This window comes from Pleurodeles waltl, chromosome 3_1, assembly GCF_031143425.1.
Source record: "Pleurodeles waltl isolate 20211129_DDA chromosome 3_1, aPleWal1.hap1.20221129, whole genome shotgun sequence".
In the NCBI taxonomy this organism is placed as follows: Eukaryota; Metazoa; Chordata; class Amphibia; order Caudata; family Salamandridae; genus Pleurodeles; species Pleurodeles waltl.
Genome location: NC_090440.1, coordinates 361,996,112 through 362,014,397, shown reverse-complemented (window position 1 = coordinate 362,014,397; position 18,286 = coordinate 361,996,112). Strand labels below are relative to the sequence as shown.

General features: G+C 43.8%; 1 protein-coding gene across 1 annotated transcript in view; it reads right to left on the bottom strand.

Moving 5' to 3' along the window:
- Positions 1-2,741: 2,741 nt before the first annotated feature.
- BLOC1S6 (biogenesis of lysosomal organelles complex 1 subunit 6) overlaps positions 2,742-18,286 on the bottom strand; it is a 129,354-nt gene continuing 113,809 nt past the window's right edge. Inside the window, exon 5 of the mRNA XM_069222528.1 lies at positions 2,742-3,217. Coding sequence (XP_069078629.1) covers positions 3,098-3,217 — 120 coding nt within the window. The 3' untranslated portion in view covers positions 2,742-3,097. The remainder of the gene's footprint in view (positions 3,218-18,286) is intronic.

Genomic DNA, 18,286 nt, shown 5'->3' with positions numbered 1-18,286 from the left:
TGGACCCTGTAGCATGCTGGATGTTTGTGGTTGCGTAATTCTGGGGATCTGACTGGCATTAAAACAGACATTAAAACAGGTCTTTGTCTGGCCCTATATTCATGCACTTAACATTAACGCCAAAAACACTGATTAATTTCCAAACAAGGAATGTAAAAAAATGTAAGGATGCATTTCAGCCATTTAGTTCCTGTTTCTATTTCACGTGTTTCATTTAACCTTGCAATACAAAAGTGTGTTAGCTATTGCCGTCATGTTGTGTTGCTGTGTTTTTTGAGCATCTTACTGCTCTTGTATAGTGAATACTTTGAATTGAGTAACGCCAGATGTTTATGATGGGCCGCGATTGAGAGCTGAAGGTAGTGCAAGTGTCTCACAGTGGATGTCAGCGGGTTCACCTCTCTGCAGAGCACACTGAGATATGAATGGTCACATATTCCAGATACAATTGAAATTCTGTGTGAATGTATGTGAAGAAGGCACACAGTTGTCAAAATATTGACAAGGTGAAAGCAAAAGAAAAAGTGCTTACAAGTGCTCTGTATGTTTGGGGCCAGTGAAGAGGAGATGCAAGGAAGTGCATTCAGGAGTCAGTGAAAAGACGGTGCTGAAGAAGTAAGAGATGAAATTTAAGATATGCAGATGGATAAGGTGTGGAGCGAAAAAGGGCATACAATTCCAACATAAAGTGCACATAACTGAACACCAATACTCCTTTCACAGGCCTTAATATAGCCTTGTAGTCCGCTGAAGAGGACTTTTCTGGTTGCTAAAGGCCCTGAACTCAAGTTATAGGCCTGAGTCTCAGACAAGGGCCTATAACTTGAGTTCGGGGTCTTTATCAATCGGAATAGCCTACGGTAGAAGGGTATCAGGCTATTAGAACATTCCACCCATGGTGGTGCCACAGAGATAGAACTCAAATAAGGCAACTGAGGTGAACAGGAGTATATATTGATGTATGCAGTATACAATAGCATAGAAGAACATGAAGGCAGAAATATAGGAGGGTGTGTGCCCAGATGCTGGAAATAACGGACGTTAACCACCATACTTCATGTCTAGGTATATTATGATGCTTTTAATGCATTTAGGGCTCAGAAGGTACAAACAGCTGTGTTTTGGCAACCTGTAAGCAATAGTGGCGTTTAGAACAGATAGAAGCAACTCCTAAACCTTTTACAGCGCAGATACACAGGCACACATCTCACAAGAGCAGGCAGCTGGCGTTTACACGATCAGCTTGAGTCTGGCATATAAAACCATTCAGTCTAGTCTCCATACCACACTAGGGGCCAGATGTAGAAAGCGTTTTGCATGGCGCAAACTGTGAAATTCGCAGTTTGCGCCATGCAAAACACGCATCGCGATGAACATTTCCATTTTGTGAGTCGGTACCGACTCGCAAAATGGGAATGCGACTCGCAAATAGGAAGGGGTGTTCCCTTCCTATCTGCGATTCGCTCCACAATGCAGAATTGCTTTGTGACTGCGAACGCGGTCGCAAAGCAATTCGCAGTTAGCACCCATGTCAAGTGGGTGCTAACTCATTCGCAAAAATTGTGAATGTCGGCAAAAATTTTTTTTCAGAGTAGGCAGTGTTACTCTGAAAAAAAGAAACCAAATGGTTTAATTTTTTCTTTTGTATTGCAACTCGTTTTCCTTTAAGGAAAACGGGCTGCAAAACAGAAAAAAAAAGCTGCTTTATTAAAAAAGCAGTCACAGACATGGAGGTCTGCTGTCTTTAGCAGGCCACCTTCCCTGTGAGTGTAGGGAATCGCAAGGGGGTCGCAAATTGCGACCCACCTCATTAATATTAATGAGGTGGGTCTTTGCGACCCCCTTGCGATTCGCAGAAGGTGTCTGAGACACCATTCTGCATATGATTTTGCGACTCGGAAATTGCGAGTCGCACCGACTCGCAATTTCCGAGTCGCAAAATCGTATCTTGCTACATCTGGCCCTAAGTATCTGAACCGAAATGTGCTTCTGTTTAGCTCTAGAATGCCAGGTTGATATTGCTTGTTGTGTTTCCTGGACCATAGGCGCACATGCAAGAAAATTACCAAAGACAAAATCATGCTACGGACAGCTCTTTTGAACTACCATAGCTCAGTTTCATAGTTTAGCAATTCCCAAATGTCCATGGAGCAATGCTCTATAGCGTGGATAAAAAAAAAAGATGATTCTTTCAATGCTTCTTTTGAAAATGCTCTGTTAAGCACAGCATTGTATTTAAAAGTATAAGTGAAAGGACCCTGTGGAAAAAATACTATCAGACGTTCTGGCAGAGTCAGATATGAGAACAGGGATTAAGTCATAAGGTGTGATCTCTCTTTTATTCTGATAAATTAGATATTCTGGTTGTTATGTGGACAGACTGTGGACGACTCCCATGTTAGTAACTGGACTGGCCTTTGGGTTTCTCTGAATAAACATATCCCTTTGGTTTCTTGTTTCTCTGGTGATGGAATAGAACAATGAGCATTTGAAGCAGCTGCAGGTAAGTGACCTTTTTTGAAAAACAGAATATCACACAAGGCTGGAGCTAGCATTCAGCAGTTGGCTCAGAGGTTGCTCTTGAACGCTGAGAACATTTGCATTCCTTAGTACTGAGAAACAACAGGGGCATGAAGCCATTTGCAGACAACAGTCACTGCAACATTAGAAACATCTAATCGAAGCAATTGACCTTTAACATTATTGTTGATGAGTAACTGTAAAATACTTTTGACACAAAGTTAAACAACAGTAACAAAATATTTTTATTATAGAACTTTTTAATGATATATTACAATATTTGATAAACCAGTAATGTACAACGTTCTTTCTGATAACCTACAAATAGGAAGCGCAAAAGCAGCATTCAGATACGAAGCAAAGAAGTAAATGCAAAGTGAAATACAGTTACAATAACAAAAAAAGCTACATTTACAATAAACACGACCTAAAGTAGATCTCTTCTTTATTGTTTTGCGGTTTATTCATACTCCCATAGAGATTGCATAGTAATGAATCTAAAGGCAGGCTTACATTATTATAGATGTATTTAAGTAAAACATATTGTTTTGTGCATCTTTAGGATATGTGTTCGTTTTCATGTCCGTTTGGCAGGTTTTGCAATTAGCTGCTTCTCTCTCTCAAGTTCCCTTTCTCGCTGCTGCTCTCGCTCGAGGTCGTCCTTCTGCCTTTTCTGCTGTAACTTCAGAGCTCTTTTCTAAACAGAGAATGCCATATCAGAACAATATTCACACAGGTACTGTTTTCTACTGCAATTGAAAACAATTCAGTTTGGGATACCATCGCAGTATTTTTGTCTAACAAAGAGTTGGTTTTGCACAATGTATAATATTTTGAAAAACATTAAATACATGCAAGTAATCATAAGAAGAAAAGTTACTAGCCTGTAACTAAAGCTTTCCAGTGCTAATACGTTTTATAGAATTACATGCCTCTGAGATACTCCCTATTGTTGCCCACACACACACACATCCTCCCTGGTGCAGGGCCCTGCCACTGGCTTACGCCAGGGATTTTTTATTTTATTTTTTTAATTTAAAGCCCCCGGGGGAGAAATGGAAGCTCTTATGTCTCCCCATATGTGACAGTTTGTTTTCCCTACCGAAGCAGGAAGCAAAGCCGGTTTCAGGAAGGCCTCATTGGAAAGGGAAGATTCGCCCCTTTCAAACCAGGTGTTTCCTGGCATTGGATCGCATTTCCGCTTCAAACCACAGCCAGGAAACACCACTAGACACCAGGAAGTCTCCGGGGGTGGGGAGTTTGGGCAATTACCCCAAACCCCTGCCCCCCCAATGGTTAAAAATATTTAAAAATATAGCTTTTTTTAAAAGGATATTGACTGGGGGGTGGGGGGGGTCGCCCTTTTGAAAATGGGCCACATGGGCCAATATTTTTTTTTAAATTAAATGTGTTTACCCCTGGGGGTGGGGAGGAGGGCTAAAAAATAAAACAAACTAAAATTGACAGGGGTCGCCTATGAGCAGGGGGGGCACTTTTATTTTTTAAATAGATGTGTGGTTTCCCTGGGGGCCACGATCGCCCCTCACGGAAACCACACAGCTATACAAATATATATATTAGAGAGAGAGAGAGAGAGACTCTAAAGAGGGAGAGAAATCGCTCCCTCTACAGTATATATATCACTTTTGTCATTGCATGTGTGGTTTCCCTGGGTGCTGTGACTGGATCTCTTTATCTTTTTGCATATAAGGATGGAGAGAGAGAGAGAGAGACACTCTCTCCCTATCTCCATACATATGTGTATAGTATATATTTCTTTTAGGTAGCAATAAGAATAACTCTTGTATTTCTGTTCCTGCTGGAGAAAGAGATTAGACTTTTGTCTAGTGGCAGTTTTGCCGCCATAAAGTAGCAGAGAAGCTTTATATGCCTGCTGCAAAGAACAGATCTGTATTTTATGCGAATTGCTGAGTGGATTAGTAAAGCCAGCCGTTACCTGAGCTTTAAAACAAATGATATAGATATGTGAGGGGGGGGGGGGGTATTTTGCTGGGTGGTAGTGAGGAAATCCAAGGAGGAGGTCATGGGAGCGGGAGCAGCAAAAATACTTGTCCCACTGGGAGCCACAGAGCTGAAAGCTGTGATGATGGGTAGTGTGTCTTTTTTGTTTTTTTAAGTGTCTTTAGAGAACCTGCAGATTGAGGGAAGAAGCGAAGATAAGGCGACTGACTTTACTGTTGCACACATCACACACACACACACACACACACACACACTTGCAGTTTTGTCACCATATCTGCCACCTACATAGGCTAGTGTTTTAGAGGGACAGTTTAACCAGTAGCAGAGATGCCGTCTTATTGGATGACTGCTGCTGAAGCCGTAACTCTGGTTATGGTGGAGACTGAGACAGCACATACTGAGACAGCATCTGAGGGAGAGGACAATGGAGCAGAATCTGGGAGTGATTTTTCAGTCTGCAGCGTCCCATCAAATGACATCTCTTCCAGTGATTCTGAGGCAGACTATGAGGACAGTCGTGCTGTCCCTTTGCAAGCATGGACTGTGCAGCGGGACCACAGCAGCTTAGCCCAAACCAGAAAGCAGGTGTGTGCTGCGGCAAGCACAGACCGAGTGCTCTCTTGGCAGCCCCTCAAATTTTGTTCAGCCTCAAATTCCACCAATTACTGATGACAATGGATGTAGAGTCGATACGGCCAACTTTTTGCCAGTTGAGTACGTCCATCTCTTTTTGAATGTTAACTTCCTTGTGCAAATTGTGCAGCAGACAAATTTGCCTGCAGAATAATTTCTAAGGGACAATGGAGGGACTCTAGGGCCCTGTTTCTATGGCCCTGTTTTAGGAGATGCCAATGGACTCCCACTTTGCAGGCGGAAAATTGTTTTGGGCCATGCGCTCAAGATTAGGTTACTGCAGAAACCCACGCTGCAGTCCCAAGGTCAACCTTAGTGCTCATGTAAGGACTACCATGGACCGTTGTGTGTTCCATTCCTGGCACTAAGCCCAGGCACACCAGTAGGGTAGCGTTTCTATCAGAACAAGTTGGGGAACACTGGGTGGTAAGCAGTTTGTGGATCCCTGCATATTCCTGAGGTTTACGTCACAGAAATGCAACGGTTTACACTGCATGGCAATCTGGGGGAAAGATCTTTGGGGAATCTTCACAAGCAATACCTCCCTGAACTCCCCTCAATGTCTACTTTTCAGAAATGTCTGGGTTTGATAGGTTTCCCTAAATGGTTCCCGATCCCAGGACTAATTAGTACACTCACCTTTATTATCATTATCGCCACACTACGTTTTGGGACCTTCCCTGTCGCGGGTACTTGGCCTACCCACACAAGTTAGGGGGATCTGGGAGAATGCTAGGTGGAAAGAAGTTTGTGGCTCCCCTTAGATTCCACAACTTTCCATCACCAAAATATGTGAAAAAGTGTTTTTTGGCCATATTTTGAGGTTTGAAAAGGATTCTGGGTGACAGAACCTGGTGAGAGCCTCATAAGCCACCCTATTCAGGATTTCCCTAGGTGTCTAGTTTTACAGAATATATAGGTTTGCTAGATTTCCCCATGTGCCGGCTGAGCTAGAGCCCAAATTCCACACCTAGGCACTTTGCAAAAAACGCGTCTGTTTTCACTGGAAAAATGTGATATGTCCACATAGTCTTTTGGGGGGGGGGGGGGGGGGGGGTTTCCTGTCACGGGCACTAGGCTTGCCTACACAAGTGAGGTACCATTTTTACCGGGAGACTTGGAGGAACACAGACTAGAAGAACAAGTGTTATTGCCAATTGTCTTCTTCTACATTTGTGCCTTCCAAATGTAAGACACTGTGTAAGAAAAAAGTCATTTTGAGAAATGCCCTGAAATTCAAACGCTAGTATGGGTAACCCCTAATTCAGAGATGTGCAAATAACCACTGCTTCTAAACTCCATATCTTGTGCCAATGTCGGAAAAACATAGGTTTCCTTGATATCTTCCTTCCACTCTATATTTTACCAAATGAATTGCTGTATACCCGGTGTACAATGAAAACCTATTGCAAGGTGCAGCTCATTTATTGGCTCTGGTTATCTTGGGTTCTTGATGAACCTACCAGCCCTATATATCCCAGCAACAAGAAGGATCCAGCAGACGTAACTGTATATTGCTTTCAAACATCTTCCATAATTAGAAAAGGACCAGCAGCTAAGGGTCTAATAACCACAGTAGTAAAATGATGCTTACTTTAGCAGCCCATCTACCTCTTTAAATGTGCTGCTCCGGCTCAGGAAATGTGTGGATGTCCCTAGGTTCTGCAAAGAAGGGCCTGTTGGATTCTTATACCCTTGGGAGTGCACACTCAGTTTTTCACCACATCCTCAACAGGGACAATGGCGAGTTTAGTTTAGTTAAACTGTGATTTATAACAGTATGGGAAACCTTTAACTAACAGGTAAGTAGTTTCAGCATTGGATCTTTCATTGAAGCACAAGCTTTAAAAATTGATAGCATTACCAGAGAAGCCAAGACAGTGAGAGCTCACCATTAATGGAAGGCATTCTACTGAGCTTGTCTTACTCATGCTTCTAATCTGGCATCAGTGTCCACAGCTTATTCTGCAAGGGTGTGGTGTTCTGCAGGTCATTGTCTCATACATCTATGGCAGTGGGTACTGATAAAGAAACGACTCACCATGCTTCTGTTGTAGTGAGCTGTATCACAGGTTTATGCACCCCACAATGCATCTTTCAATTCCTTTCTTAGACTAGGTTTGACCTTAAACCCCCGAAATTGAAGAACCACAAGCAACAGTAACAAATAACAGAGTAGATAAATTAATCTCCTCAGTTCAATCCAAATAATAATGGGCCTCCTTCTCTTTCAATGAATGCATTGCCTTCCTCCCTGGGATAGAAGGATTCTAGAAATAGTTAGTGACACCATCTGTTTCAGGTGAAAGTCAGAGGGGGTGCCTTGGGTGGTTTCTATGCCACCCCTTGTTTTCAAAACATTTTTAAATGTTTCTTCTGAAGAAGAGGGCAATATTTCTCTAACTCTCTAAAGAAACCAGCAAAGTCATCTATGCTGGATTAGTATTTAGTTCCCAACCATGCATGGAGCAAAGGTTAAAAAAATGACCACGTAAAGCAGAACATTCATGTTCCATGTGGGAGAATGTCTGCACCATGGAGAAAAGACTTGTCAGTTCTTTCAGGACCTGTTTCACCTTAAGGGTGGTGAACAAATAGTTCTCAAAAGGGTGGCAGAAGAAAGGTAACCATGTACTGAGGATTGTTGCAGGCTTGAGTTACCTAGTTCCAAGAGGAAACAAAATAATTGAGCTGGCAAGGCCTGCAATGGGTGGAGTCTCTTGCTTATGCATCATACCCAAAATCTCTTCCAATTGTTCGAGATAGTCCCATGTTGTGGCATGCTTTAGATTAAAATGCAATTGGTCTGAATATGTGTCAATACTCCAAGAGCTCATCAGCCAAGCTGCTAATCTCAATGTTTGCCTTGTCACAAATATGCATGACTTGTGTGTTAAATACTGGGCGAGAAGAGTTAAGATGAAAATAATAAATTATGCTATAAGTGGTAATGTTTTGTTCTCACATTTTGTCTAGTCATCTTATGACTGTACAATCAAAAATGAAACAGGCATTTCAAAGCAGTAGTAAGCCACAACAGTGGAAATACAGTTAAGCTAAGAAACAACAATTGTTTTAAAAATAAGCCACAGGTTAAAGGACAGAAGATAATAACTATTCAGAATGAGGTTAACAGCTGTATTGGCCAAAACATAATTTGGGGGGGGGGATTCTGCTATACTTCACATTTAACAGGCTAGCTGTCAAACAAAGAAACTAGGATTTACAAAAAATAATAATTGTTTTTAATTTATGCTGCATTTTGAAGAAAACTACTAAGTTAAACATGAGTCAAAAATTGATATCAAGATTAATACTGTAAAGTAGAATGGCAACTGTAATCTACAAAGAAGAACAAGTTACTTACCTTTGGTAACGAATTATCAGGTAGAGACAATATCTAGCCATGGATTCCTTACCTTTGAATTTCCCAGGCGTCAGACTCGATCCAATTTTTTTTACAGTACCCCTCCAAGCCAGTAGGTGGCTTCACTCAGTTTGCCATGACGTTGGTGGTGTCGTACGTACCAGAAGTGATGCTGAAGTCACCTATACATGCCCAACCTGGGCGCGTGGAGGTCTGTTACTTTTCACGACTTTCCACACCAGGAGCACGAACCATTAATTGCACTGACATTGGTTATCCAAACTAGAGCCCTGAAAGGGATCATCCCTAACCCTAGAAATCTGTCCACAGAGCAGGGAGGAATGGGTGGGTCGGTAAGGAATCTGTGGCTCAATACTGCCTCTACCAAATAATTTGTTAACAAAGGTAAGTAACTTGTTCATCTGATAGACATCAAGCTGCAGATTCCATACCTTTGAAAAGATACCCAAGCGATACCATCCCCGGCAGTGGGCTGCTGACAAGTTTTCTAAACTAGAAAGTCCTGCTGAACGAACAGGTGAAATGCCTGTCACTGCGGATCTGACGTGCAGGGATGCTCACACTCCTGCCTGGCACATGTCAAGGCCTAGGACTCCACATTCTAACATGGTGGTTGCAGCTTTTCCCCTGGTGGAATGGGCTCTCAAGCCCTCAGGAGGCTGCTTTTTAACAAAAGTGAAGCATATCTTTATACAGAGAACGACCCAGCGCAAAATGGTTCACTTCTGTGCTGCCCAATCTTTGCTCCAAAATACCCAACACGGAGTTGGTTGAACACCAGGAACTCTTGTGCGGTCAAGGTAGAACAACAACAATCTTTTTGTGACCAGACAGTGGAGTCGCTCTTCTTCTTCAGAGGGATGTGGAGGAGCATAATGAAAGGTGGGCAGGGCCCCAACATGGAGTGGAGTCACCACTTTCAGGAGGAAAGAGTATCTGGTGCAAAGCACCTGTATGTCCTGAAAAACAGACAGAAATGGAAGCTTGGGCGATAAAGCCTGCAGCTCACTCATCCTCCGGGCAGACGTTATTACCACTAGAAAGGCTGTCTTCATGGTGAGCAGCCGCAGGGGACAGTTATGAAAAGACCCAAAAGAAGCACACATTAGGTAGGTGAGTACCAATTTGAGGTCCCACTGAAGCATAATGAAGGGGGAAACATATGTATAAATCCTTTTAGAATTTACTTACAATAGGGGACTCAAAGCGAGAGGGTTGGTCAGGCAGACGCAAGAAGGCAGACAGAGCAGAAAGGTAACCCCTTAAGAATACCCAGAGCAGAGCCCTGCTGGGCAAAGGTAAGAATGAAGAGAATAATTTCAGAGCAAGAGGAAAAAAGAAGGTTGATAGACTTTTCTGTACAATTATTTACAAATTTGTGCCATCAACAAGTTTACACCTTCTTGGTGGAGGGATGTCTGGCTGCCAGAATAACATTACAGACTTCGGGAATTTGTTCGAACGCAGTCAACTGTCACCACCCAATCTTTACGCAAGAAGGAGGAGAGTTGACAGGCTTTGGTGGAGGACCCTCCCCTGCTGCTTCAACAGACGATCCTCCCAAAGGAGCAGCTTGATTGGAGGATCGATCCTCATGTTTAGAACATCAGGATACCAGACTCTCTGTGCCCAGTCAAGAGCCACAAGGATGATTTGAGCCCGGTCATTCTTGATCTTCTTGAGCACTCTGGGCAGGAGTGGTATGGGCAGAAAGGCGTGCAGGAGACCTGAACTCCCCTCGAGATGAAAAATGTCTCAGAGCAATAGCTGCTTTGGAAACTCCAATGCACAAAACCGCTGACATTGAGCGTTCTCTTTAGAGGCGAACAGATCTAACTAAGGCTCTCCCCACTGCTGAAAGATGCCTTGCGCCACCGCTGGGTAGACATGCCATTCATGATTTGCTAGACATCAACGTCTGAGTTTGTTCGACCTGCATTTAAAGAATGAGGGCTATGCCCTGATGTTTTAGCCACGTCCAGAGGTTCAGGGCTTCTTCACAATGGGGCTATGACCCCACTCAGCCCTGCTTGCTGCAGTACCACATGGCAATGACGTTATCTGTGAACACCTGAGCTATCTTTCCCTTGAGAGAGGGAAGAAATGATTTCATGCTAGCCAGATCACTCGGAGCTCCAGCAAGTTGATGTAGAGTCTGGAATCCGCTGGGGACCAGAGCCCTTGACCTTCACCTCTCTGAGATGGACGCTCCATCCCAGAAGTGACTCATCTGTCACTATTGTGAGATCTGGTTGGGGAAGGGAGAGGAGTCTGCCTCAGACCCAATCGCAGGTCGTTAGCCATTACTGCAGGTTTTTTGCAGTTCCCGCCGAGATCTGGACCATATTGGAGAGATTCTCCTGATGTTGGGCCCACTGGAACTTCAGGTCCCTCTGCAGGGCCCACATATCGATGGGAAGGTTGCAGGACCGCTCCAGAAGCCCCACGTAATCTTTCTCCCACTAGAAGTCCTCGGGACACTATGGGAAGCGGCACAAGAAACATAAGAAGTCCAATTCCTTGTCAATTGGCAGACTCCCTGAGTAAGGAACATCAGCTTTCCCGGCATAGTTTTGCGGAACCATCACCTGGATCGACATGACGCTTGGAGCAACCCCGCTCAGGTAAAGGAGTTTTTGAATGTGTATTTGAGCAGGACGATTCTTCTAGGGAGCCTTCGAGGCCCATGAGGTCAGAGGGGTGCCCCATCAGGTTCTGCGTCAGTGGCTTTGGCCTCTGCTCCGATTGGGCCTCCGTGTGGATCTGATCTTGGATCCGGACCGGCCCTGGTCAGCCACTGTGATCTTCCCAGACTCTGGTTTTGAAGCCAATGATCTGGGCGCCCACCAGCCCCATTCTGATCCCAGACAACTTAAAGTCAGAATGACGTTGCTCAACACCAGTTCCAGCGCCAGCAGGACTTGTGGATCCTATGTTGCCACCTGAGCCCTATTTGAAGGATTAGGAATGGGGGAAGAATGGGAGGGGTCCCTGGGCCTTTTAGAATATCAGTTGGAAGGACAGGAGTCAATGGAATGGTGTGAGGAAATGGCACATGCTAGTGGACTCGATACCTCTCCAGATACTGGCTTGCTTTCTCCCCCTTCCGTGGCTATGGAGGAGGGAGCATCTTATGCAATGGTGGTGAAGAGGGCAGCAGAGGTCCTCAACCTCAAACTACTCTCTGACACAGTCAAGACTAACACCTTGAAAGAAGTGCTTCAGCCCGGAGCTTCCTCTTCTGAAGCCCTGCTCCCCTTTAACAAAGCATTTACAGATGTCCTGTTGGGGACCCAGTCCAAGTCCAGCACAGAGGTTCCTGTGAACAGGACAATTGACCACCACCATCTCCCCACCCCAGGGGACCCCTTTTTTCTCACCCAGCACCCTACTCCGGAAAGCTTAGTGGTCCAGGTTTCCACTTCCCGGACAGGGAATTCAAGAGGCTGGGATACCTTAGGCAAGAAAATGTTTTCTTCCACCATCCTAGCATTGCGGTTGGTGAACACCGCATGCATATTGGGCCACTGCTCCCACACGCTCTGGGGCATGGTTGCGCAAGTGCTTCCACAGGTCCCAGAGGAGGCCCATGCCATTTTCACCCAAATGGTCAAGGATGGGAGAGATGCAGCCAAGTTCACCATCAGGTGTGGTTTAGATACGACCAACTCGCTGGGCAGAGTGCTTTTACTGACGTGTGGCGCTTCAACGTCATGCCTGGCGGAGGAGATCTGGCTTTTCGGGGGATGTCCAGGTAAACCTTATGGACCTGCCATTCAGTGGTGCTCGTCTGTTCAGAGGGAAGGCTGAGTCCACGCTGGTGAGCTTTAAAGCCTTGAGGGCTACCACCAAGTCCTTGGGCCTCTCAGTGACCACACATGCCCAGTCTGCCTTTCACCCCTTTTGTGGATATGGAAGGGGCGTATCAACCCTGTGCCAGCCACCTTCCTGCGCAAGCTTTCCTAGCTTGGCGCAGGTACGGTGCAAATAATGATCCCCACGGGTCAGGTACCCAGAGGTTTGCCACAACCACCAGTCCCCTGGCAGTTCAACTTCTAAGCCTTCCTAATCATACCCTAAAAGATCATGAGTGTCCAGTTGTGGGCGAAACCGCTGTCATCTCCACCTATGGCAGTCCATTACCTTCAACAGTTGGGTCTTACAGGTCATTCGGAGGGGCTAATCACTGTCCTTCAAATCCTCCCCTTCCCCTGTACCTCCATCATATGATCGGTTGACAGAGGATCATCATTTGCTTCTCAGCGAGGAAGTCCTGGCTATATTGGCCAAAGGAGCCACAGGGAGGCTTCCAATATCAGAAGTAGGGAGTGGTTGCTGTTCCAGCTACTTTCCGATTCCCAAAAAAAACCTCCGGACCGCCGAACCTCAATCTCTTCCTCAAGAAGGAGAAATTCAGGATGCTCACTTTGGCTCAGGTCATTTTTGCCCTAGACAAAGAAGACTGGCTAGTAGCATTGGACTTGCAAGATGCGTATTTCAATATTCTCATCCTGCCTGCCCACAAATGTTACCTGTGGTTCAAGGTAGGCCACAAGCAGTTTCAATTTACTGTGCTCCCCTTTGGTCTTACCAGCACCCCTCGGGTGTTCACCAAGGGGATGGCAGTGGCGGCAGCTAACTTGCGGAGATTAGGGGTTTCAGTCTTCCCTTATCTCGATGTCTGGTTTTAGAAGGCGGGATCGCCCCAAGCTGTCACCTCCCATCTCCAGACTACAACATTCTCTGGGGATCACTATAAACATGCAGGAGTCACCCCTGAATCCTTCTCAGACATTCACTTTTATCGGAGCTGTTGTGGAAACAGTGCAGTTTTGGGCTCCTCCTGAGCAGCGAGTTAAGGATATTCAGGCTATGATACTGATGTTTCAGTCTCTATCCTGAATTTTGGTTAGAATGACTCTGAGGCTGCTGGGCATCATGACCTCCTGCATCCTGCTATTGACACATGCCAGATGCCACAGGCTGCTAGCAGCTTCAAGGACCACTCTCTTAAATACGTTGGTGCCATGGCCAGGGAGTCCAAACATGATTTGGTTTTGTGGTAGCACGCGAGACACAATAAACAGACCAAATGGGGATCTGTAACTGACATGGCATGGCGACAGGCACCACAAGACTTAAACCGGTCTTCCTCGAAGACATCCTCTACAAACCGAAAAAAGAATTTGAAAAAATGTCGAAAACGAATTCTGTCAAAAACAGACAGAGGGATGGATCTTTTACAGAACAGCACTAGCTGGTGCAGAAAGAAAAGTACTGACATCTGCACACGGAGATGGTGACCTCACTTCTGGCACATACGCGTGGAACCGAACAAACCCACCTACCGGCACGCAGGGGTAAAGCTCACAAAAAATCTTCCAGATCCATTCTGACATCTGGGAAATTCAAAGGTAAAGAATTTACGGATGTCTCCCTCAGATTACCATTTATTGAGAACCTTGCAGAAAGAAACAATGTCCGATAGTTCCTTTAAACTATATTGTTAGAGGGAGAATGTTATAACTTCATATAATAGTTTTTAGATGTACAAATACGGTTTATTTTATTTATTGCAATTAATTTGTACATAGCTTTGATGAACACTTAACTTGCTTAAAAACAAGAAATCTTGTTTTCAACTTAAAAATACTCAACGTTGTAGCTACACAAAACAAAAAAACTTGCCTACAGAGTAGGCACAGGCATCACAATGGAGGGCAGTCCTGTGGCTTTCGTTAACAAAGTGAGCTCAGAAACATTATGGCACCTGACTTCATGAGACGTACAACTGTGAGGTGTGTGGTTTACTTTGGTCAGCGAAAGGGGGCGCAAAAGAATGGAATAGGGGGATTGGTGAGAAGTTCAGGAGCCCAGAGATCAAACTGAAGTTCTGACTCTCGGTGGGCCATTTTGGAAAATTGGGACATAATGCATTGCAGAAATGTGTTTGCCATAAATCACAGCAAATGCTGTGAGGGACAGGAGGGCATTGTGTGGGATTTGCTCTATGACATCTTTAGGGAAAGTCACTGCACTAGTGAGCTCCATAACCAAAACTGACACCACTGTGCTTGACCCTAGAGAAAACTAAAAGAACAAGACTGCTGAGGAGAAAATGTCCTATCTTAATGGAAGAGGGCTGTGCTTGCTTCCTCTGCATATCACGGCCGTAGCCCCTCCACCCCCAATCCCCTCCAATGTTCTTGGCAGTGGGCAGATGACAAGAAGATTTTTAAAGAAATACTCAGTCCCATCCAGGCATTTTTCATCTCCGGAGAAACACAGTATGTAAGTTAAAGTGTGCTCCAGTTAAGAATATATACTTTTAAAGCAAAAAGCTTAGCATTCTTTTTAAGTCGATTAACAGATCAGTTTTCCTCATCCATTTAAGCATTCCTATTCCAGACCATGATGATTTGTGTTCCAGAAAGTGGCAGGAACTGTACAATGCACAAGTATAATACATGCAATCTGGCCTACAGTAAGTAGGTCATATTGGTATTGTAACTCGAAATTAAAATGCAGTTGTTCATAAAATGTAGGCTGGCTCAGGGAATCCTTTTCAGGAATGCATGAACTGCAGACTGGTATTAAAAACACAATGCAGGGCTACACTAAATATGATTGGGCCTAGAAAGAAGACAAGTGAAAGCATAAGCATAAAACAGTCATTGTTTGAGATATAAAGTGTTGGCATTCATAAAATCTAGCTTGGACTTTGGAAAACAATTGTATTGAATTGTACTGAGTTGTACGTAGCACTGAGCCTGTCCCTGGCAAGGCTTAAATCATATTTGTGGGTGGTCTGGTTTTATTACTTGAATACACCTTCATACCAGTGACAATGATATTGTATTCTATTAACTACTTGGTGCATAGTTGAAAGGGTAGTTGTGTGGTCTGGCATATTTTGGACATGTTAGGTTAAGAGTGTGAAGTATGATAGGAGAGGATGTGCTGCTGACTTTGGAACCGGGGAACCAGATGTGAATCTCGGCATCAGCTCAACATCGTGTGATTCTGGGCAAATCACTTAATCTTTCTGTGCCAAGAAAAAAATAAAAAATAAATGTGACACTGTTTAATGCAACTGGTGCTCATGTAAAGTGCTCCAATACCTTCGGGTATAAGTCTGTGTGATATGAAAATGCAATTGTTTTTTTTAAAAAAAGGGATAAATAACATCAAAATATAATGATATAGTGGACACATGTCAAATGGAGTGTAGCTCCACATAGGTGTTGCAAAGGTTGTGAGAAAGACTCAGCCACGCCTGCATGCACTATACATGGAATCCACTGTTGATGTGCATCAGAAGGGTCTGTTATGGTATAAGGCGCTCCACCAACTACCAACCGAAGACCATACATATTTTGGAGGCATTATTAAACCACCACATAGTGTTATAAATGAGAATGTTTCCCTTACCATACATAATAAGTATATAGCAAGTCACCAAGGAGTTCTCAGACCATGCAGAGGAACAAAGCGGAAGGACAAGTGTAACATACTCCTTCCCACAAACCTCTTAAAACTTTGTGTACAGATTATCAGAATTGTTACACAATGCAGCACAGCAACCAAAGTTGCTGCACTGTATTGCGTGATAAGGAAAGAGAATAAAAGCACCAAATCTACATATATATGGGGCTCTCCTCCTCTCTCCCTAGTGCCACTGCACAATCAGGCAGCCAAGTGCCATGTACACACCTTTGGGTATTGTGCAAGGGTATCTGCATGAGTCTTGCATAGGTTTTGAAATGGAAGGGCACCTTTTCAGTACAAAATACTTTGCTCAGACTAACTTTAAAACTTTTCACACTTTGGATGTGTGATGTGCAGTGCTCACATGTAAAGTGGGAAAAGTTAGGAGAAATAAAAGTGTTTCTCCTTTTTAACACCTGTTCAAAATGGCATTATTTTTTGGCATAAAACCCAGTCTAATATTGTTAGTAGTTAGAGTTCTGCATCAAGAAACATGGGTAGTTGCGTGGGTACACCCATATACGATCCATGCAATGCCCCCTTTGCAGTGCAGCACACATGCGAAGTGGGAACAGTTAGGAGAAATATAAGCATTTCTCCTTTTTAATGCCGGCATCTCATGCAACACCCTCAGTTGCAGAGTAATGCAAAGCTAAAGACTTCTTTGCGTTTCTTTGAGGGAACTGAAGTTTTGCTCTGGTAAGTAAATAAAAAAAAAATGTACAGGTTTGTGTCACTTTGTGACACTAACTCAGTAGAAAATGTTTGGTTATCTGGGCCTTGGTGTCTTGCTCTTTCACGTTCATTACAGATAAGAAGCATAAAAGGAGAATCTGCAGTGCGAAATTAATCACACCAAATGCACATACTATTTTTTTCAAAATTATAATAGAATCAGTTTAATGTAAGTCAGGTTAAAAAGGCTGTGGATTCGATTGTGTAGAAACTTGTAGAGATTCTAACATTCTTGCAGTGACCTACAGAGTGGAAACAAATTAACATATTGGCATGAATTTTTCCTTATTGCTGTTCACCTTTTCCTTTTAGAAATATATATCAAAAGGAATAGCCAACTCCCATTTCCATTGGTTAAATTGCTTTTCATCCTGGCTGCTGGTAGCAGACATTCTGATGTCTAAACTCGACTGTAGTAACTTATAGTTGAGCAGCTATACTGTTTCGTTTATTATAGATGACTAGATGTGTCCCAACTCAACGGTTAGAAAGGAATTATGCATGGGCCTTTGCACAGGGATTGGAGGTTTCAAAATCTATGAAGTCTATGTAATAGCATCAGAGAAAAAAAGAAGAGCAACTAATTGGAGATGCTGTTGAAACATGAAAGGAGTGATGTATGGTGTTCACTCAGGAGAAACAAAGGAGTAACCTATTGGAGGGCTTGCTAAACTACAAAAGAGTCAATCCAAGTGCGACATAGAATAAACCACCAAAACAGCAATGAATGGAGTTCACCCAGGGAGGAGTGGGGGGAGTGGCTTGCGGCACAGAGTATAAAAGAACAGAGATGGAAAGGAACGAAAGTCTGACTCCAGCCCTCACGTCTATCAGGCACATCAGGGAATACACCACAGGTAGACACTTTTATCATTTTTCCTTTCAGCTGAATGCCGGAGATTGACACCTTGATGGGAGAGGTGAAAGAGGTGAGCTGAGCATCATTTACCAGGTGGAAGAGGGGGAACTTGTCTGCAGCAGGCTGAACTACTGAACTTACAGAGGAATAGGGATAGTAAGACACCAGCCCTTGAGGTGGAGGTAAACAGCTTATGGCAGAAAGGAAGCAAGGTGCTGTAGGGTTGAATAGAGCCCGATAATTTGAAAACACAACGCTAGACACATGGGAGGAAAACAACACAAAGCAAAGAAGGCAACATTTTAAACATAAATTACTGTAGACGGACAATCACAACAAATGGATGCATTTAACTTTTCTAACTTTCGTGTAGATAGGTGGGTACGTAGGTTCACTCACATAACAACAGGAGTGCACAAGTCAAAAGTAAAATCTGAGGCCTCTATGAGATTATTTCATCACAGGGACTTTAGATGACTAATTTGAATAAGATGTCCTATCTATTTCACTCTAATCCACCAATGTCACAGTTGTCAACTTCAGCCAGACCACCTCATAGCCAACAACACTTTACAAGATGCAGCTCATACATTGTTTGGAAAAGTGAAGCTACAAATTCCAGACTGCCAAAACGTGTTGGCTAAAAAGACACAAATGAACGAAGTAAGACCCACATTTGT